At 40.3% G+C, this 22,915-nt stretch overlaps 1 protein-coding gene across 17 annotated transcripts in view; it reads left to right on the top strand.

The window, feature by feature from the left end:
* WNK1 (WNK lysine deficient protein kinase 1) overlaps positions 1 to 22,915 on the top strand; it is a 171,945-nt gene that overhangs the window by 87,032 nt on the left and 61,998 nt on the right. For 14 of the 17 annotated variants that reach the window (XM_048828871.2, XM_048828839.2, XM_048828844.2 and 11 more), the window contains exons 5-9: positions 9,738 to 9,826; positions 11,035 to 11,254; positions 11,528 to 11,864; positions 13,063 to 13,250; positions 22,337 to 22,414. In XM_048828871.2, coding sequence (XP_048684828.2) covers positions 9,738 to 9,826; positions 11,035 to 11,254; positions 11,528 to 11,864; positions 13,063 to 13,250; positions 22,337 to 22,414 — 912 coding nt within the window. Of the gene's footprint in view, positions 1 to 4,722; positions 5,127 to 9,737; positions 9,827 to 11,034; positions 11,255 to 11,527; positions 11,865 to 13,062; positions 13,251 to 15,924; positions 16,183 to 18,488; positions 19,674 to 22,336; positions 22,415 to 22,915 lie in introns of those variants that run through there. The other 3 variants (XM_075122443.1, XM_048828940.2, XM_075122444.1) reach the window with 3 other exon arrangements.

Below are 22,915 nucleotides of genomic sequence, written 5' to 3'. Positions count from 1 at the left end.
CTTAAAATTCAATCAAGGCAAATGCAAGTTTGTAATAACCAACATTATAATTATACTTTCTTTAACAGTTTTTGCACAAATTATTGAGGTTTTTATCTCCCACAATATTTTTTAAACTTTAGTAAAAGGAAAATCGCTATAGATGAATGTACATAGTCTCATCATCATAATCTTGTGTGATGGCTATTTATTACTTATTATGGTATTGATCCTGTTTGTTAAATATTGGTTGACCCTTTGAAGGTCAAGAAAGCAGCAAATAAAAGGGGGAAAGGGAAGGGGGGAGAGGATGTACATATCACTTTGTAGAAGCGTCCAGAGAAGAAAAGTTAATCCAGATGGTTGATTCTTGTGGCCTTTGCCTTAGGGAAGGAGGGTTTGGGGCTTTCCAGTGGCATGGACGAGGTCTTCTGAAGAGTCAGTGATAAGACGTGCTGTGGTGTCTGATGGAGGAAGGTTGATTTTACATGTTTTTTGGGGGAGGAGGTAAGCTAGTCTTCAATATAGATGCTGTTCTGCTTGCTGAAACTATCTCTGTCATAGTCTGCAGCATTTGAAATGTATTTGTATTGTGACAGATTTGAGTGGTAGCCATGTTAGTCTGTATAAGCTTTGTGGGCTAAAACCTCTGAAGTGGGTTTTAGCCCATGAAAGCTTATGCCCAAATAAATTTGTTAGTCTCTAAAGTGCCACAAGTACGCCTTGTTGTATTTTTATTGTAATCTTTGTGAAAGCCTATAGCAAGTGTTAAGAGGTAAGTAACTAAGTCTGACATCCTGTGGTCACTTTTTTTAAAGTAATAACTGTAAAATTCAAGTACGATTTGTTGCTGTTGCTCTTCTCCCCCAAAGCACTGGCATATGGAGTCTCTTTCAGGGCTCATTCCTATCGCAAGGTGTATTCTCATCTATATAGCCCCACTTTTACAGAGGTATAATATAAGGGTACAGAGATGTTGATGAGATTCAGTTCTGCTGATGTTTTTTTTATCTGGCATAGACTCCTATCTCTCATGCTTCACTGTGTGGGTAGTGGGGGAATTGAAGTGTCGGTGCTGAATTAAATCCCAGAAAGACTGAAGTCCTGTTAATAAGTAACTGTTTTGATGTGCTTATAAACTCTACTACCTTTTTCGCAATGAAGGTCACTTGCCCTGTAACACGTAGAAGAGTATTCAGCGTAGGACATACAGGGCTCATTACTGACTCTGGAGAGTCAAATAACAGCAATCACTAGAGCACACCATCTTCATTGCCTGCTAGTGAGAAGACTCCATCTGTTTGTCTTATGGGAGGCTTGATGATAACATGCATTCATCACCTCCATGCTGCAGTACTGCAACTTGTTCTACATTGGGTAGACAAAAAAAAATTTGTGAAGAAACTTCAAACTTCTGTGAAGTAGATTGAAGAAAGCATATGTTTGGGCTCCAGATGTCCTTGTGTTATAGGTTTGAGTTCAATGCTGTGATTTTTAGTTTTGGGATAAGTGCCCAGAGTACACTATGTGTACAATAGATAGCTGTATTTATAAATTTGTAAAAAAATAAAATCAGGTAAATCTGGATCACTAACAATTATTCAAGATATGAAGTTAAGCTGGCTATTTAATGTGGACCTGCAAGGATGCATTGTTAATGCATTGTTCTACCCTTGGTTTCAAACAAGTTTTATCATCCTACTCCATTTATGCCTATTGCCAAAAAATACAACTTGGCATGGCTGACCATCCATGCTGCGAAGTGTAGACATGGAATAGCAAAGGGCGCTGTAGGTCAGGATTAAGTTGCATTGGCAGAGATGTCCGGGGGTTTCATACTTAAAGAGCAGTTGGGGTGATGCAGGGCTCAAGTACGTTGACAAGGCTACATGGGGAAAGCTTTCAGAAACAGTGAGGAGACGGACACTTGTCCTTTTTTTTTTTTGGTAAATTGTGAATTTATGAAAGAATATCAAATTGTTGGCCGAGGAAGTACACTTCTTCACTTCTGTGAACAGTCAAATTAATTTGAAAATCTGCATTAGGATGTGCTTTGGCTTGGTCTTGGTAAGAAGGAATTCTAATTTTTTTAATCCAGGGTTTGAGGTAAATTTTGGAAAATTTTATATTGTAGTAGAAAGTAGAACCCTCATTTTATGCAGTATCTCATAGTGGTGGCTTTACTGTTTTAGATACTCATTTTGAATTCTTGTTGAAATAATGGAGTCAATGACGCTAACTTTCTTAAACTGTCTTTAATTTAGTCACTAAATCAAAAATACTGTAATTTTAGTACAGATCTAAACTGCAGCTTGTTCAGGTCACTTGTCTTTGACTGAATAAATAGCTAAAATGTCCCTTTTTCAAGTCAGTAAAGGGGAATGTGGGATGTGATTGGACCAGCTCAAGGATCAAGATTAAAATTGATCTGGGAGGTGAATTTCCACATGTAGATAGTAGTTTTCAGTACTCTTCAGTTGTGCACAAGGAAAAAGCAGAGCTGGAAGGGCAGCTTCTGGAAAGAGCCTTCTGAGTTTCATAAATTCTATTTGCTTAGGGTAAACTGGAGGGGGTGGGGAAAGGAAGAAATGGTTAAGTTTATTAGGCTTCCTGGGTTGGAGAAGTAACTAATAGCAGGTGTTGGTATTTTAGAGTATCATGGGGTAAACTAATTTAATTGCCTTGCATAGTTTTGCCTAGGGTGCTTTGGGGGATGAATTGGAGACTTGTTTTCCATTGGAATCATTGGCTGTGTTTGAATTCCTTAAACTAATGGTTTGTAGCAGCCCATATCTGGCTCAAACCAGCAGTTTAACAGCCTAGCAAAAAAATAATGGAGATTTTAATTACTTTGTTTGTGTAATTTGACTTTGTCACTGATTCTATTAGCCTCTGGACTGCATAAATCTGAACATTATGTTTGAGGAGAAGAGATTAAAGCAGTTACTGTAAAATTCCTTTTTAGGTTGTGTGCTTAAACTACTTTTTTCAAAGGAATAAAGCAAACACAGAATGTTGCGGTAGGGGGTTGAGAAGTTGGAATACTAAAGTGCACAGTGCAACTTGCATAGCATGCCAGAAAAATGCAGACAGAATTCCATGGAGCAGAATGAAATGGAACAAGGAATAAAAGAAATTCTATTCCTGTGAAATCAATTTCAGACTGTTTTGACTGCAAAAACAGGCATTTGTGTTCACTGAACAGCACTGCAGGAGTAACTACCTTAGCATGTCATACTTGCCAATGGGTTACTAAACTCCACGCTGTAGTATGTATCATAACAGCAAAAGCATTAAGCAAAAATGGGAGCTGATATTTGTGTGCAAAATGTCTGACTAACAAGGCTATGAGGAGCAGTCAGCACAGCAGTGTATTTCAGATGACCTTTTTACAATTTTCTCTTCAGTGATTGCCAGTAAATAGATCTTCAAGGAAGGTGTCCTAGAATGTGCTATCAAATGTCTCATTGTAACATAGAATTTGGATGTGCTTAATGTGCTATCGGAATGTGCTCCGATATTATGGTGATAAGCACAGTATAAAATCCTATACAGAATAGAATGCATTTATATAGTCAGTGAACCAGGATGTACCAAGAAGATTTTTGGGGTGAGGTGGTCTTCAGAGATTTAAGATAACCTTTTAAATGATGTGCAGTATGTCCTCATCGATTTGCTCACATCAGGCCTTAATTTGGTGGGGGAGGGAAGAGTAGGTGGAGATGGAAGGTTGCTTTTAATTTCACCTTAAAATAGTGGCTCTGCAGCTGTGAACAAAAGAGATTCACAGCGCTTGTTGTAGTAACTACTAGGGAATTGGTACAAGCCTTGTTCATCTTGGTATGGTCTCAGTACTTTTTTTGTCTAACATCTGTCATGTGACAGGTTTCAGAGTAGCAGCTGTGTTAGTCTGTAGTCGCAAAAAGAAAAGGAGTACTTGTGGCTCCTTAGAGACTAACCAATTTATTTGAGCATAAGCTTTTGTGAGCTACAGCTCACTTCATCAGATGCATAAAAGTGGAAAATGCAGTGAGGATGTTTTTGTACACACAGACCATAAAAAAAAGGATGTTTATCACTTCAAAAGGTTTTCTCTCCCCCCACCCCTATTACTTCTCCTGCTGGTAATAGCTTATGAGCTCTCCCAAGTTCTTAAATTACTAGAGTTGAATAGATGAATGATAAAGTACTTAGTTAGGTAATCTAGTACAGGATATGTGAGGCTGGGGGATGGAATTTAAGATGTATAGGCAAGGGAATAAAATGTATTAAGTATGGGAGTCACCTTAAGAATGATTGCAGCCGTAATATGTTACCTGTTCCTGTGGTAGACTGTTAGTGCTGGCCAGGAAGGATGCAGAATGTGTAAGGTGCTTTAATTATCAAGGAAATATTCTTTAACTGTTGAGAAAAAGGGCACTCCTGTTGAAGTAGGTATTGGATTGACTTGGTAGGCAGAAATATGTCCTGTATCACAGATCAGTGTCTGTTGCTTTCTTAATATATTAAATAGTGCCAACAAACTTTGGTCAGGTTGTTATACTGGACATTGACCCATTCCTTTCAGTTCAGTAGTATCTAATTTACTAGGGTGGGAGTTAAGCCAAACGTGGTTCTAGTTTATGTGCAATGTTAACTATTGCAGCAAACATGTGCAGAGAATGAGCAGACCATCTAGGCTGGAGGTGGGGCATAAAGCAAGCAAAGATCCCCACTCTGCTTGCCCCTGTAATGCCTTTGCTATTAGGGGAGGGGTGGAGGAGGAGGAGCACTTGAGTAAGCTTACCTGCTGTTGAGCATTTAGCGTTTCTGTTCTGGGGTCTGGAATGGAGCAAGCAGCCATCAGAACAGAGCTCTGATTTCTGCAAACTCATGTACAGGACTAAGGGAAGCACAAGTGGCGTGAAACAAGAAACCATGCTCCCCTTTAATTTTGATGTCTGCTTTCCTTCTGCTGTGCGCTAAGTCTATACCTAACAGACTCTCGTATTGGAATATTTTTTACCTTCATCCCATTTTTAGTGTCTGTCTGTCTGTCTCTGTCTCTCTCTCTCCTGATGGATTTTACAAAGAGAGAGATTTGTCCGGTGTTTGTCATCATTAATTCCCACTGTTGCTGCTGCTCTCACAAGGACAGTGCTAAAGAGGTGGGTAGGAATTTCTACTGTACTGGATAGGCACATGTAGCTCAAGTAAAGAATGTTGCAATTGCAGCAGGAGCCCTTCAGGAACAAGTCTGCTGGACTGGTCTGACTTAACATAAACTGTGCTTTGGTTCCAGTTAGTGGGAAACCTGATTTTGTATTTAGGAAAAGCTTAAATGTCTTATGTGGGGGGTAGGAGTTTTGGGAACAGCAAATACAATGGAATAATGAAAACTCAGGCTATTTCTCACCTTACTTTGTTTGTGCCTGGCATAGAGGTGATTTGTTCTCTTCTGAATAATTATAACAAAACTCTTATACTGTCATACAGATTGTTGCTGTACAGAAACTGAGGGTGAGTGAAGTTTGCAGCTCCTATGAACTTTTAAAATTGATCTTCAGGAATATCTTATTGAAAACATTTCTTTACATAGCTTATGGTTTTGCACAGATAACTTTTTGTTTGGTGCTTCAGTTGCAAGTAACAAAATAGTGCTAAGTAAGTTAAATATTATTCAAAATCCAAACAGAACCATCCTAATTCATGATATGTAATTTTTATCTATCCTGTTTGCACTACTTTTAGCTTAATTTGGTGTTAGAATCATTTAGCATTGACTATTTGCTCCATAAGAAAACATAAAAGTGACTTCTGAATTGGTAAGGGAAGATAATTAAGTATTTATTGCTACAATTTTCTAGATGTAATCTGAATCTGAACAAAGTGATACTAATCATGCAGAGTACAACAAGGTTGTTTCTCTTCTTGGTTTTCAAAACTATTTTGAAAGAATGTTCTGGAGTTTGTTCAGTTACCTATGTTAGCTTGTTTTGATTTGTTCAAGGACATTAGAGAAAGCTGCTGGATTTTAAAGCACCCTTTCTATTTGATTTGATAAATTCACAAATTTACTCTGAAAGATGTATAAAATATTCAACTAGTGATCTTGCTTTTGTTGTAAATGTGGATGCAGATTGTAAAACAAGAGTAGCGAACTTCATTTTTGACCAGTTAAAATATCCACTCTATCTGCCTCATCAAAGCCCTTCTAATTATACATCAGCTGGCTCTTGTGTTGATTTCTGAGCTAATCTCGATAGCTTCTGTATTACAGCTTGGTCTATTATGTGTTAATAGCTAAAGACCTGACTATTAGTGCCTGGGTATCATGTTTATAGGCACGTTAACAATGCACGGAAGTATTTAAATGCTCTGAGTGTACACCCAAAAGACTAATTTTTTGTATTAAACAGGTCTAGAACAGGTATCTGTAACAAGTATATGTCAGTTCCTTAAATCTGCCATTTGTAAGAGCCCATGATTCTTTGTAACAAACACCGGTAAACCACAAAAGTCGTGGCAGGTATTCAGTGCTGTTGTAACTGAACATTGCCACTCAGGAGTGGGAACCCATAGTTTCTAAAAAAATGCATTGGCTTGTCCTCACTGCTGATTCTTCCTAATGGGCTTGGAGAAGGCGAAGAGGTGGGAACTGTGCTTCTAAATACATGACACCATGCATACCCTCAACTAGTTAATATGAACTGCTTGAGCCAAGAAACTGATAAAGTATGTCCTTGAGTGTCTTCAGCTTTCTAGGGCCTGTTGAAAGAGAGTATAGTTGCACACAGGACACACCAAGGTCACTTGAAGCACAGGACCTCTTTCCTCATTTCTCCCTTGTTACAGTATGTTTAGAAATTATGTTGTGTGCAGTCAGGCCTTTGATTGAGAAGGAACTTCCTGACTGATTACAGCTTAAGGCAGTGGGTAATAGTAAAGGTACTTGAAATCTCTTAATGTTAAATATCCAGGAGTATTTTTCAGTTGTTAACCTGGTAACGTTTGTAGTTCTGGGACCCCCTTATTAACTTCCTCATCACTTACAAGATTGATGCAGTTACAAGGATGGAGCATAGAATAAAGTACCATGAACAGGAAACTCTTATTTATTTCCTTAAGCTTATGTTCAGCTGTGCCAGCCATTTTATATTTCATTTCTTTGCTTTTCTGAAATGAGATTTTCCCAAAGATCCTTAACTGACATCTTACCTCTGTTGCTGTTGTCGGTGATGTAAATTGGGGTATATGCAGGCTGTTGCTACTTTCAGGACTCTAGTAATTTATGATGCAGCTGGGAGTGCGCCTCTCAGCTCGGGTAGAGAGAGGCACACTAGCTCTGTTGGAGCTAGTGTGCTAAAAATAGCAGTGACTGTTGTGGCATGGGTGGTGGAACAGGATAGCTGCAGAGTATAAATCTGCCTGACACTCACTACCCCCCTCCCCCGAGTCTGTACTCGAATGATTAATCTGTGCCACAATGTCTGACTGCCATTGTCGTGTGTCCATCTATCTGGGCTGGGAGGCGCACTACCAGTTGCAGTGTAGACATAACCTTAGGAGCTCCCTGTGCTCGAAATACCTGATCTCTGGCTGGGAAACTGAGATATAAATTACACAATGGATCATGTAGCCAAAGTAACCACCTTAGAAGTTTGAATACCTGGCCTCAATTTAAGCTTGGAAAGTGACTATATTTAAAGAATTTAGCTTTGCTAATTGTTGGTACTTTAAGCAGTAAGATGATTAGAGATGAAAAAAGAACCAGGAATTTGGGGAGAAAGTTAAAGATTAAGATAATTTTAAGATCTATTGCAATGCAGTACAATCTTGCTAACGTCTTGCTGGAAAACTGGGAGATTATACGTGCCCGCGTTGCTGTATCAAGTTTACTTCTATCTTATCAGCTGGGCCATTGGCCTCTAATAAAGTTCTCATTTTCAAAAAAACTTTTAAAAAAGCATTCTTAATGTTCACTGAGAGGCCCTGCTCCACGGCTTACTTTTATCACACTATACTCTTCAACTCTATGAATCTTAGTTGCAGGGATCTGTAAGCTAGAGCAAAGTTTAGAGTAAGGAAACAGGCCCTCCAGAATAGAATCAACCAGATGTTTGGATTTTTTGTGTGAAATACATCCAGCATGCTTAATTTTTGGTTATTAAACACACCTCTCCATTTTGCTGGATGCATGAACAATGCATACTAAAACTACAACTAATAACAATAGAAGGCATTAGAAATCTGGACTCCAGTGCTTCCCTCTCACTCATTTATCCCTGTTGGAACCCACTTGTCCCTCGCCTGGGAGAGAAAATAGGCAGTGCAGCGTGCCTGGAAGGTCCTCAAACCAATAGAGGAAGGAATTTAGTGTAGGAAATCTACTGAAAATATCATGAAGTTAGCCCCCTTCCATTTAAATGAGGGACTGTTAGCCTGAATTTTAGTTCAGTGGCTCTCAACCTTTTCCCTATGACCTCCCTCCCATTACGCAGGGCAGAGTGGTATGTTGTAACCACTAGGTTGAGAACCTTTGCCCTAGCTGATATATCATACAGGGAGAATGTCTCTAGGTGCTCAGGACACCAAACCATGAAGGTTTGAAGTACCTCATATAGCCCTGTTCCTTGACTGCTACTTCAGGGCTGGCTCTGTGCTTGGTTTCATTGTGATCCGCCAGAGGTGCAGGCTGATACTTCGGGTATACAGATAGTGCAGTGATCGACACCATAAGTAACAGATCTGTTAGCTGAATTTAAGTTTATAGTTTACTTGGCTGCAAACTGAGACCTTAGATAACCAAAACTATGAATAAACAGAATTAGCTGCTTCCTCTTTCAATGTGTTGCCATCTTTAATATTAAGTTGAGATGAAGACTGAATAAAGTGAAGTTCTGTGGGCCCAATTCTGCTTTCCTTAATGTGTGCACAGCTCCCACCAAAATCAGTGGGGGTGTTGGTCACATGTAAATAAGGGAATTTAGCCCCATATATATCTGCACTGGCTTCCATGGGATCCTTATGGAAAAGGTGCTGTAAGAAGTGATTTTGCTTACTCTTTCTCAGGAGTATGCCCTTGTGTTGCTAAAACTCTGTGAAGTGTTGCCCGTTAGAGCTGCCTGTGTAATCTTAACATCTGTTTGTTCTGTCAGACTGTCCTGCTGCCTTTTCAGATTTATTTTTGACTGAGAGGCTGAGGAAAAGGGAAGTCCCCCCCCAATCAATCTCAGTCTAGGACACTGAGCAATTTACATAGCCATCCAGACAGATTGTCAATATAGCTGAATTCTTTCCTATATGATGAATCTAGGCCTAAATCTTTCTGCATGACCATAATTTGGAACAATTCGAGGAAGCAACAACTCTTTGCTGAGTGTATTCAGGTAATCATGTGGGTTAGTGCACTGGAGCTGCACAGAAGACGCTCCCTGCTGAGATGACATGTGACCCTCTAGCCAACAAATTCTTCTAAAGTTTAAAATGGCTGAGTAGCACATAACTGCTAAAGCCCTCAAACTACATAGGGGATGTCTGGTAGAGAAAAAGGACGAATCTGTTTTTGAAAGATCAGTAATAAATGATTGAGGAACAAGATATCCTGTGCCAGATTGATCTTTGTAGTTCACACCGGGGATATGAACTTGGCCCTGTATATACAGAATATGGGTCTGTGTTAATATGAAAGTGGTTTCTGCAATTCTTAAACTTCATTATAAATGAATTAGTGGGCTTCCTTGTTGCTGTATCCCCACTGGTACTTCTGTATGTTTCAGGGAGTCAAGCCAGCTAGCTTTGATAAAGTAGCAATTCCTGAAGTGAAGGAGATCATTGAGGGATGCATCCGACAAAACAAAGATGAAAGGTAAGCTCTCCTTCTATGGGTCCCAGACAGTTGTATTTCAGCACAGAATAAGGCACTGGAATAGTCCTATAAGGCTTCAGATACTATGTATTGGAAACTTTCCAGATAGTGTTGTACATATACTTCTGATAAAATGTTGAAGTCTTGAGAGCGGTCATGACTGACATGATGCTGAGTGTGATTTGGACTATTTTATACTGATCACATTGAGTTAGCTGATTTGATTATTCACAACTGTGTTCAAACCCAGTCACTCTTTGTAGTAGAGAACATTGATGCTTTATCTCACTGTGCCTGTACAGTTTGACATCACCATTTGTACTCAGCAGGGATGTATTGTTTGGAATATAATCTGCACCAGTGCTTCCCAAATAGCACTAAAGTTGAAGGCCTGAATTTAGGGCATAAGACCATAATTAAACCTAGGTAAAAGGAAGTGTGAAGTGGAGCATTATTCCTTTCATCAAATACCCATCTCCCTTCCACTTAGTCGCTGAGGCCTGGTGTCACTGGCATCTGCCAGTTGTGGGAAGGAAGATAGGTGAAGCTCTCTCCAGCATTGGTAATGTTACTACTTGTGCTGAGAGGGATGATGGAGATCGTTGGTCACTGATTCGTTGCCAGGGCTGTCAGAAATAAATACAGATCTCAAATGGAATGAGACAGTTGGGTAACCAGTGCGGAGATGACTGGTCGAGGGTTTGGAGACCATCTTGAATAGAATACGGACTAGTTTATTTAAATGGTAGTGTCCACTGTGCCCAATATGTGGAGTAACAGATGCATTATGGTACTTTAACCTTCAAAAAGCCATACAGTTTCAAGAGTTTTTATGACATGCTGTCCATTATTTTAAGTAATTAACATGATGTTGTGCTGCTAGGATTAGGTATTTGTAGTTGAGATGCAAGTGAATTTTAAGCCACTGACTGTTGCATGCTTTTGCATCATCTTGGGGTTAATCTTTGATTGCATCTTAAAAAGTTTCAAAAATTGGCACTGGAAAAGCAAAATTGAAACAGTGATTTAATCCCCCCTCCCACATCCCACAAAACAAACAGAGGAGTTAATGGGAGGAGTATGAAAAGCTGAGAGTAACCTTTTTGGGATCACCATTCAAGGAAGATGATGTTCCTTGCTGATTTTGTCAAAACCTAATTATTGTGTATCTTCTCTCCTTTTCCACTTCTCTACCCTGGTATGTGTAGATATGCTATCAAGGACCTTTTGAACCATGCTTTCTTCCAAGAAGAGACCGGTGTGCGGGTAGAACTAGCAGAGGAAGATGATGGAGAGAAGATTGCCATCAAGCTCTGGTTACGAATTGAGGATATCAAAAAGCTTAAGGGCAAATACAAGGACAATGAGGCAATAGAGTTTTCCTTTGACTTGGAGAGAGATGTCCCAGAGGATGTAGCACAAGAAATGGTAAGGGCTCTTGTGCCCTTTTGGGGCATTTGTAAGTGTTTTTAGATCAACTGACACACTTTCTTCTGAGGTTAGGGTGTAACCTGCCATCCTTTTATTGCCCTGGCTGATGTAAGGGGGTGAGGGATTGGTTGTGTTTGGAGCTAACCTTCAGAGGAGACGGGGAAGTTGAAGATTATACAGCAGAGCTGTACTTGTATTGCTGTGGCAAGATGTGATATTACCATTGCTTGGTAATATGACTTCTGTGAACATCCATGTGTCTTGCTTTAGGTGGAGTCAGGGTATGTCTGTGAAGGGGATCACAAGACAATGGCCAAAGCAATCAAGGACAGAGTGTCTCTGATCAAGCGAAAGCGAGAGCAGCGTCAGTTGGTGCGAGAAGAGCAGGAAAAAAGAAAGCAGGAAGAAATCAGTCAGAAGCAGCAGTTGGAGCAGCAGCTACAAACAAATGCTACCCAGGCAGGGGCAAAGCACCCTCCATCTGCCACTGGCATCACTGCCATCCCCACTACTTCAGCATCAGTGTCCACACAAGTAGAGCCTGAAGAGCCAGAGGCTGATCAGCACCAACAGCTGCAATATCAACAGCCCGGCATATCTGTTCTGTGTAAGTATATTGCCTCAGGCCATTCAGGATGTACTCCCACTTCCTTTAATTTTACTTTCCTTCCTTCTGGGGAGTCTTACTGATTTCCCTTTCAAGTGAAAAATCAGGTTACATGATGCTGATAATTCTGCCCACAGTGGGGTATCCAAAGTAATGAGTTGTTGCTTCATTTCTTGCTCTCATATCTGGAACTCTCTAGTAGTATATGATTGTAAGAGGAAGAGAAAATAGTGAGAAGCTAGTTGATCTCCCATCCATATATGCACTACTAAAATGAGAGAAACCTAAGTTACCATTTGCCCTATATAGGCACCTGGATATTAAGATTTTATTTTGGATATACTCAGACTTGAAAGATACACCTATGTGTGCAAGGCAATGAAGCTGTTCATCCTCTTTGAAAATAATAATACTAAAGAACCCCTAGTTACCAGAGAGGACCTGATAACATTTTCAAAAGAGCCGGTGAGGTCCAGAGCAAGGCAGAATTGAAGCAAATTTCTTACTTCCACATTTAGTTGGGAATAACTTTTTGATAACTCTGTCTAGGTAAAGGAGCTGTTGAAATGATTGTCAGTGGCTTTCCACGCTCATCTCCTGATACTACGGATCAATTTAGTTCAGAGTTGGAGATGGAGCGCTGAGACTGAATACTCAGGGTTATATCCATATATAGGCTTGCTATAGTGGAGGAAGAGAATCTTTGTTTTGGATCAGTTTTCCTCTTAATAATTAATAAAATATTTTAAAACTGCCAGTGTACTGTAGATGACACAATGAAAGTAAACCCTGCCCTGAAGACCTTAGTTCAATATAGGACATGTTGCGGAGCCTGGAGGAGGTGGGAAGACATCCTGTAATCAGGGCAGGTTGTGTGACTGACATTATTTACATGCAGTTACTAAAGTTTTTAGGGCCAAGATTTTCAGAAGGCTGCCTAAAGTTAGACTTCCAAATTCATACTTAAACACCTGAATAAATGGCCTGACTTTGACAGTGCAAAGTACTTGTAAGCTCTGACTTCACTTAGGAACTGCTGGGAGCTTAGCGCTTCGGAAAATCAAGCAACATATATTTCAGAGCCTAACTTTAGGCACCCATTTTTGAAAGTCTGGACTTTTAATATTCAAGCAAGACTAAAACTTGTGAGTCCACAGTACTGTTTTTGAAACTAAAGTCTTGTGGTCTTTATCTGCAGCTGATGGGGCTGTTGACAGCGGGCAGGGATCATCTGTTCATACTGAATCATGTGTGAGTAGCCAGCAAACTGTGTCCTATGGTTCCCAGCATGAACAGACTATTTCAACAGCTACAATCCAGGGGTACACAGCTTCAGTTGGCCAAGCGCAGTCTCAACAACATGGAGGATATCAGCTACCCACAGTGGTAAGCACAAACCTCAAAAGGCACACAGAACACTATGGATTATTTCATTCTGTTTGTCTGTTTTTGTTGCAAACTTTCCTCTTGCCTTTCAATCTGCAGTGTATATATTTAAGCTTGGAAGGATAAGATTTTTGTTGGTAAATGTTGATTTACCATACACGCAAATGATGAAAAAATATTTCCATAGATGATCAAAATTGACAGATAGGCAAACAAAGAAAAATGCTGCTTGAGAACTTGAGCCTGATTTAGGGATACTTACTTTGTACGTTTTGGCATGAGATATTGGCAGTTTGTGTTATAATAGTTATAAAGCTTAACTTTTTGAATCTCACATCTGTCTGCCATAATTTTCCACAACTCTGAAATTTAAATTGATAAAATTAATATTGAAAAGTGCTTAAGCCTATAGTTTTGCACAACTGACAATTTAAATCTATAATAAAAATGCTTAAAATATACATTGCTATTATGTCAAAATTTATATAAAAAAAATACAGCTTGAATTCTGCCAAGCCTGTGCATATTGTATGCAAATGCAGAATCTATCTGGGAGGTGAAACACTTCAGGCTGTATGCAGACCTTCTCAAATGCAGCACTTCACTTAGGATGAACAGGAAATAATCTGGGGTGTCCCGTCCCGTGTGTCGTGTCCCTCCCCCCCCCCCCCCCGCCCCGGCATGCATTTAGAGTAAAATGGGTGGATTAGTATCAGTCTTGACTGATGCAAACCTAAGCTGAGAGTATTATCTCACATTTAAGTCTATGCTTAGTCTCACTCAGGATAGCTGTGCTTCTGCTACACTTAACAGTAAGTGTGGAAGTTCCAAGCACCAAGAGTTCTTGAAAGGACAGACAGAGGTATTGGAATAACTTAATGAGAGCTGCTCTATAAATATGAACTTGCTACATGTATATTCTGTAAGGCTTTGATTACAGGTGTCACAGGTAAGAATTTTGAACCATTATAGAATGCTGCATGTAAGCACTCCAGATTGGAGAGATCCACGTTTGTGTGTTCCCATTTTATTTATAGCTTGTGTTGAGTTGCTTGTCAGTTGCCATGCATATTCCTTTCCCTGGAAAGTCTGCAAAGGCCACAAATACCTTTTCCACTATTCATCTGTTACCCTTTATTTGGCACCCCTTTTTTCCCCCCTTGATACATTTTCAATGCTGACTTTGTAGGAGCTCTTAAAAAAAAATCCTGCCTCTCACCGCTGTAGTATTTATATTTCCATTCAGCTGTCATTGCTGGCTCCTTCATTTGCAAACTCAGAGGCAAATAATGGTACCATATCTGGAGAATACAAAACCATTTTCTGTTGAGTCTTGGGAATCCTCAGGTTTCTGTTTTGGCATCTAATGCAGGGAATTTTATTGCAGTTGTTAGTGATGTCAGCCTTTCTCTTTGAAGAAACTTACCAATTGCATTGATGAATAAATGGCCTCTCCATCTTTTTCAAAGGCACTTAACCTGAAGGTTTGTGGCGCTGTTGATTCTTAATCAAATTAAGCTTCTAAGCTGTCTAAAGTAGTCCTTTGCTTACTCTCTTACTTTTCCATACTTCAATCCAAGGATGTGGCTATGATGAGAAAACATTCCAGTCTTGACATGCCTGGCTTCCAGATTGAATGGCTAGAGTAACAGTAGGGAACCCACTAACAATTCTTCTGAGCAGTCCAGATACTAATCTGAAAAATCTTGCTAAAATCAGTGGTAGGCCTCCAGAAAACCACCAATCTGGATTTTTCTGGATTTTTTTACATTCTGAGTTCAATTGTCTTTGAAGGCAAAGGGGCAGTTCATTGTGAGACATTTCAATGACTAGAGGAACAAATCTTGAAATTATGGGCTGGCTGCTATACTAACACTTCCATCTTTCCACTTCTTTCTTTTTTACAAGTATTTAATTGGGTCAGATTTTGACCTAATGGCTTCTGGGTTGTGTCAAAATCACAAAATCTTGGCTCTTTATTTAACAAAGCCATCTTCTAGAAAATGCAATAAATCTAATATTAAAGAAGCAATTTTTTCCAAATATTAAACTCTAACTTTTTGCTCCACAATTCACGTTGTGGATGATGCTTAATTTCTTAGGATAGATTTAGGACTTGATTCAGTCAAGTTATTACCATATCAGTCCAGTTATATGTATAGGAAGCTAAAATCCTTCATAGAAAATGAAATAGGTTTTGTGCAAGCAGAAAGACTGGAGAGACAAGTATCACTGACTCTGACGTACACGCCTTCCCCCAGTCAACCTAGTGTGGACATCTGAAGGCTGTGAATTAAGCACCGAGGGTCTTTCATGTATAGAGTTGCTTGGTACTGGAAATACTGTTTCAAAGCTTCCTGAAATGAGTGTACAGTGAGAAAATATCTCCTATCTGTCAGCCCTGCTCTTCGTGTGCACATACAAATTGCTTTTGGTAGGAGAATTAATGGAACACTCTTCACTGTTGAATAATCCAAGGCAAGCAAGTCCTCAGAGGTGCACACTTCCTGTTCCCTGTGTGCTGGCCTTCATTAAACTCTCTCATATCTCTTTGCATACATAGCAATCAGCATTAGTCTTATCATGTATGTGTGACTTTTTGTGTTAGCTCATTACAGTTGTCCAACTTTTCGTTTTTAAAGCATTCATGTCTTAATTTTGTTTTCCTCCTTAGCCTCAACGTGGTCGTAGCATGTCAGTTTGTGTCCCCCATCTTTCTGCTGTTCCCTCTCTGCCCTGCATCCCTCCCAGTATTCCTTCTACCCCACCACCAGCATTGTGTGCACCTCTTTCTCCTTCCTACCTTCGGACTGCCCCTGAGGAAACCTTTGCAGAAAAGCTTTCTAAAGTACTGGAGAATGTCCTGCCCATGCACTCTGCCTCTCCACGCAAGCACCGACGCTCCAGCCTGCCTTCCCTCTTTGTCACTCCTGTATGTGTTACTGTACGCCTCCTGGCACACAAAGATAAGTTACCATTAAATACATCCTGGTTTGGTTTAATAAAAGTAAAGAGGAGCAGATTTTTTTTTAAAATCCTATGCCCTATGCAACTAGAGTGCTGATCCCTTCTCTTTGGGAAGCACCATGCTTATCACAGGAGTGGTGGGTGAAATTCTGTGGCCTGCTTTGTGCAGGAGGTCAGACTAGATGATCATAATCGTCCCTTCTGACCTAAATATCTATGAATCTATGTAACAACCAATAAGAAATGTTGGCACCAAGTTCAATTAAAGTTTTAGGGAAAGGACTAAATGTATCACAGAAGATAAAGAGAGAATCTGCAATCTAGTCTGTCCCATAAGGTTAGTGCACCTGCTTCTGCTTTTAGGCAGTCAGTGACATTCTTTCAGGTCCTGGATAAAATTGTTAATGTCAAATATGACCAGGTATTAAAACTTATTAGTAGCAGCTGGTTTGCTCCAGAGGATTGTTTTAGTGGGGACAGTGACCTTTTAGATTTATAATGTTAAAACAAATCAGTAGGAGTAGCAAACAGTTCAGCATCCTTCTGTTTGATTCTGGAGGGAAGTTACAATTAAGTTTCCATTGATTCCTATATGAATATTGTGTTTTGAGGTGGAAAGACTGCTTCTGTTAGAGCAGATGTTAGATACTAAGGGCATGAATGGAAGGCTCTTTCTAGAGTAATTGATTCTGTTTGAAGTTAGAAGTGTGTTTGGCTTCAATTTATTCTTTAATTTGAGGAAATATTTCCTTTTAAGGGGAACTTTGGGAATATGGAATCAATTTCCAGAACACAGGAATAGAGTATAAAGGACATGTCCTTATACACTGTATTGTGCACTATGGGAGTTTGCTGCTGCTTTTCCAGAGGGGAAATTAAGTGATCTGTTTGATTCTTTGAGCTCACTATAATCAATCACAATGTCATGGAGAAATCAGTTGCTGATAGCTCTTGTAGAATCCTCCTAAAAGAGAGGCAATATTGCATCATGGCTCAATACGCTGGGGCAAAGTGAGATGAAAGCATCTCACTGAACATTTGGAAATAGATGCTCTTGATTGTTACCCTGCTGTTGAATTATCCTTGAACCAGATCTTCCTAACTGACTTGAACTTCTAGCCAATTGGAAGCAGTTCTTGGCAATTTCTTTGACTTCAATAGCCTGTAGTAGTTGTCAGTGATTGCACGGTTGCTGCTGTTCTCCCAAGAGGAATTAAATTAAATATGTAAGTACTGTTGGTGTAGAAAGTATGAGGTGCTAATGAAAATAAGTAGTGTCATATATAGTGAAAATGCATCATGTTACAAATTACAGTACAACCTTTCCTCACCCTTCATTTTGACCCTTGGGGAAAAAAGCCAGGATGAGCCTAACCTAACACTTAAATCAGAAAGTGTGTAACTTGCTTTTGAGAACGTCACTGCTGGTTTAGTACAGGTCTATTCAGATTGGAGATACAGGAGTAGTCAAGTCAATTCTAATGAGTGTTAATGGCTTGCCTATTGAGTACCACAAATAGGAAGGGCAGTTGAAAAAAACTGAGTCCAAAGATGATGCAACATAATGAGTGACTCTTAACAGATGGCTTAATCTTGCAACCTTAGGAGGGTCATTCCATTGCCTTTTAGCGTGTAACAAGTACTGAATGGTTTCTGAGAGGGTAACAAAAATATATCTTCATGGGAGATAATCTGAGTTAAGTAACCAAAAACTGAAGATCTCTTCTCCTCCCTTTCTTGCCTTTTTTGTGGACCTTGTAAACACAAAATCAAGAGATTGTTGCCTCACTGCTAGCTAATTCAGAATTTGTTCTTTAGGTATAACTTGCACACAGATCAGTAACTCAAAGGCTTAACTTAAAGCAGTTGCAGGTACCGTGAAAGTAAGTCTGTTTCATTCTTTCGTGAATGAGAAGAAGGGCGTTGTTATGGAAAAGCAGCTTCTAACAAAAGCAAATACTTCTATATGCTGTCATAAGCCCTGGATGGGATGATTTAGTTGGGGATTGGTCCTGCTTTGAGCAGGGGGTTGGACTAGATGACCTCCTGAGGTCCCTTCCAACCCTGATATTCTATGATTCATGTTCACCATGGATGTATTTAATGGATATTTCTTTTTTTGTAATTTCCAAAGCATTGTATGTGTTGTTGATCATGAACTTGGAGTAGTCACTCTATAAGGTTACTACACAGCTGCGTAGTGAGCTGTGCATGTTCATGTCCTTTCATTTCTAAATGTATGAATTACTTGTCTTGTTCATATCAATACAGCCTCAGTCTCTGGTGCATCCGTGTGGGGGAACACCAACGTTCCCAGATTCACAGATATTTTTCCCAACCATTCATGAACGGTCAGTGTCTTTCTCGCCACCACCTATCTGCCCGCCGAAGGTCACCATTTCTCAGCGGCGCAAGAGTACCTCCTTCTTGGAAGCCCAAACATGCCACTTCCAGCCCTTGCTGAAAACTGGCCAGAGTTTATTTCCACCTGGTGGTAGCCCCACAAATTGGACACCAGAGGCAGTCGTTATGCTGGGCACTACAGCTCATAGGGTCACTGGAGAGCCCCTACACGTTCAAGTCAGTTCAGCACCTCCTGAGGATGCTCACTATAGAATGCCTCAAGAAGCAGTTTACTTAGTGGGCATGCGCTACCAGCCACAGTTGCCAGAGCATTACGATACAGTAGCATATAATTCCTATGGGACTGAAGAGTACTTGAAACAGGTGCCTGAACAGAAGCAAGTGGTAGGTGGCCCTCTTCAGAACTCTGTTTATGACTACCAATCTGGGCAGACCTTCCTGCCAAGACATGTACAGAGCTTGAGGCTGGATTCTGGAATCAGCCCACTTTCACCATTGTCCAGTGTTTCATCTCCATTAAGTGCAGATTCCACACAGATGAAGTTTCACCAGGTATTTGTTCCTCATTCTGCACCTGCTGTGCTTACTCACAGTGGTGATGGCAGAACAAGCTGTGTTTTTGAGTTCCATGTACACACAGCAAATTCGGCTTCAGGAGAAGGGGGTATCTTACCTCAACGTATTTACAGAACCTGCCGGGGGTCGATGGATTTTAATCAGGAGGAGTCCACTCAGGCAACAGGGTTGCATGGTCGCCTCCAGCCTGTGACAGAGGAACAGTACAACTACCTTGTTCCCGAGCTAACAGTGCCCAGAACAGGATCTATCAGACACAGCTGGCCAGAGGGAAGTCCAGAATACTCAAGTGATTCATCACAGCTGACTTCCTCTGACACTGGTGATTTCCAGTCTCCTCCCCCGACAGGAGGGTCATCTACAGCTTTTGGTTCAGATGTCTCGTTGCCCATTGTCCCGTTGCCTCAGAAGGTATTTCAAGAATCACAGCTCTTCATCTGTTTCCAACAGGGAGCCTCAGCTCAGCAGGCCTTGTCTACCTCGCTTTCATTAGGACCACCTACACTCTACCCTCAGGTTACAGGAGCAACCATTCCAGAATTTCTCTGCTGTTTAAGTCCTCCTTTACACAATTAGGAGCCAGGTTTCCCTTCTTTCTTTCTCCTCCCTTCCCCACTCAAAGTTGTTCTAGATCTTGGAATTTAGAGGATATGTTCCCGCTATATCAGTAATATACTAGGATCTCAGTATCTTAAAAGGTCTCACCTAAATAAGTGAGACATCAACAGCTAATCATTATACCTTCAGCCCAGGCAAAATCTTGGTAGTTGGGGCCTTCTGATGTTTGTGGCAAATAGTCAGTACTCCTTATCATTATTTCCTAGCTGATGTTCAGCTCAGAGATGCAGGGGACTGAAATGCAGGGTTGGCTTTTCATCCTGAAGAGGTTATGAATTGGGTACAATAAGGTATGACTAATTCTGTGGGAAGAAATATGGTGACCAAAGAATCGTGCGTTCTTTGGTCATGCAGTCAGTGTCTTCAATTGAAGAATTTAATACTGTTTAACAATATACTATTCATACAATGAAGGATGGAAAAACTAAAATGCCAATTGATCTGTCCACTGTCCAGAAGCAGGTGTAACTCTTACTAGATTTCAAAGGGATTTCAGGGGATGAGGTGTGTCTGTAAATATGCACAGATCTGGGAATGTATTTATTGAAGGAGCGCTCTGAAGATTACTTAGGAAAGTTTATTTTCCAAGTTCACTATTTTGATAAATTAAAATGTAAACAAAAGCCAATTGCACAAATTGTCTGAGCTTGATATTCATATGGTATCACTTCCACATAATGGCAGAACCTGGGACTATTAAAAATAAAACAAACTTAAATGTTGTTGGAATTTACATATTTTATTGGTACATGTAGTACTTTCACTTGCAATAGCCAGGAGAGGAGAGGACCTAGCTAGAAGAAGACTTCTCTTCTCCCTCACTCTCCTCATTTCAGCAGTGAAGTTCGGACTTTCTTCACTGTTGCAGTTGCACGTGGAGCTAGCCCATTTTTTGGAGTGGAGGAGATGTTGTTTAGGAAGAAAAGGAGCTTTGTTATTCTGCAGTATATAGATGTAGAAAGGTCAGGAACCAGGGATTCAGTCTGAATGCTGTCCTCATGGGGTAGTGGAGACTGCTTTTCTTCCCACCCACTCAACACAAGTAGAGGATTGTGGTGATAGCTGTTTCAGAATGCAGCTTCTAAGCACTAATCTGTTGACAGTTGTTGCACTCGAAGGGAGCATAGTGAACCTTCACTGTAAGCAGAGTGAAGTGGAGTGAAAGTCTAGTGAAGTGCTTTGAAACAATGTGGGATTATACTACCCTATAAATATTGTTACATAGGAAACCACTTACTGAAGTTTGTTGTATGTTAAAGACTAAACAAATGGCTGGGAAGGTAGCCCAAAATAAGGAAGATAATCCATACATGAGATATTTTATTAAGAGCTCTTGACTAATGTGTTAAAATAGTGCATGATTTAGGACTTAGTGTGTCCTCATATTGAAGAGGTATTATCTTGGTATGTACCATTTAAATTGTAACAAATAGGCAAAGCCTTCAAGAAACTATTAAGAGTAAAAGAAAAAGCTTCCCTGGATGGTGGTATGCTTTCCAAGGTTTTTTCTTAAATCACAGGCTTTCCAAAAGTATTAATGGAAACAATATACTGCAGGTTTGTACACTGTCTAAGGGAAATCTTGTGGCTTTAATAATTTGAAGGAATAATATTTCATACAGTACTTTATGCAACTTTCTAAATGCACTAGACACTTTCTACTTTTTAGCCTTCCCACTGAAGAGTGACAAACTAAGAAAGAGAGCTGGGTGACTGTCGCTTTCTGGGCTGTACTAAGGTGTATAGTTACTGTATGTCCCAGTTTCTGATACAGAAAGATATTTAGTCAAGTGGGAACAAAACTGCTGAGGGGCTAGTTACCATACCGTTTCTTCAGTCTCTTCCACATTCACTTGTAATGTCATTCATCCATTCTTTTATTTGCTTATTTATTCAAAGATGTCTTTTTGTATTAGCTAGGACTCTGTGGACTGGAACCCTCTGTCTCTCCGACAGCTGATCCAACTGATAGGCTCTGAACATTTATTAGTGTTGAGAATCTGGAAATGATTTGGTTTGGATTTTTGACATGTCTTTCAAAGTGAGCCCAGGACACACACACACAGGCTTGATTTAATACTGGTCTAGAACTCTGTATCTTTCTTCAGCTGATGCTCAAGGATACAGATTTCATATCCTTTTTTCATTGTCTTTCTTTTACCCCTGGCCACCTAAGTGTGCTCACAGTATGTAAATGTAAAGTTTAATGCCTTCTGTTCCCGGCTATTGTACCAGGACAGCTTGACGCAGATCCTAAAGAAACACTGCGGAAGGATGAAACTGATAGACTGACTTGCCTAATGTGGAGGGCTGTTTTAGTTTTCACAGGTTGTTTTGTTTTTTTTTGTATTAGTTTTTCTGGAAAGCTTAACAAAATAGAGCTCATCACTTCCCCATAATGCTCTGCTCTGTTGAATATCTCCATATTAAACTTAAGCCATAGTATTGTTTAGGATTCACTAGAAATTTGTTCCAATTAGACCATCCTAGTCAGAAATTATAGATGCTTGTTGCAGAAATGCCCAGTATGATTCTACCCGTTTCCATTTTTTCCCCTGTAGACACAGGTGCAAGGCCAGTCAGCCTCAAGTAGTATATCGGTGGGAGTACCATCCCAGCCTACACAGACAAGTCAGCAGGTAAGAATAACTGTTCCTAAAGGCGGGACTGATGTGTAGTAAGTTTAACTTGCAGCTTGCAAATACAGACTAACACGGCTGCTACTCTGAAACTTGACTTCTTTGGACAGGCTTAATGCGAAGCAGCTATGCTTGGTGTAACTGTAGGATAATGTGAAATCACAGTCTTACTAGCTGTTTAATATACAGTAACTCCTCACTTAAAGTTGTCCCGGTTAATGTTGTTTCGTTATTTTGCTGATCAATTAGGGAACATGCTCATTGAAGGTTGCGTAGTGCTCCCTTATGACCTTGTTTGGCAGCCGCCTGTTTTGTCCACTGCTTGTAGGAAGAGCAGTCCGTAGCAGCTAGCTGGTGGGAGCTTGGAACCAGAGTGGACCGGCAGCCCCCCATCAGATCCCCTAAGTTCCCTGTGCGGCAGCTGCCCAGCAGGCTATCAATTGCTGGCAATTCAGCTGTCCCTCCCCGCACTGCCATGTGGTGCTCCTGCCCTCTGCCTTG

Source organism: Caretta caretta, chromosome 1 (genome assembly GCF_965140235.1).
Source record: "Caretta caretta isolate rCarCar2 chromosome 1, rCarCar1.hap1, whole genome shotgun sequence".
Classification (NCBI taxonomy): domain Eukaryota; kingdom Metazoa; phylum Chordata; order Testudines; family Cheloniidae; genus Caretta; species Caretta caretta.
This window is presented reverse-complemented; position numbering and strand designations above follow the sequence as displayed.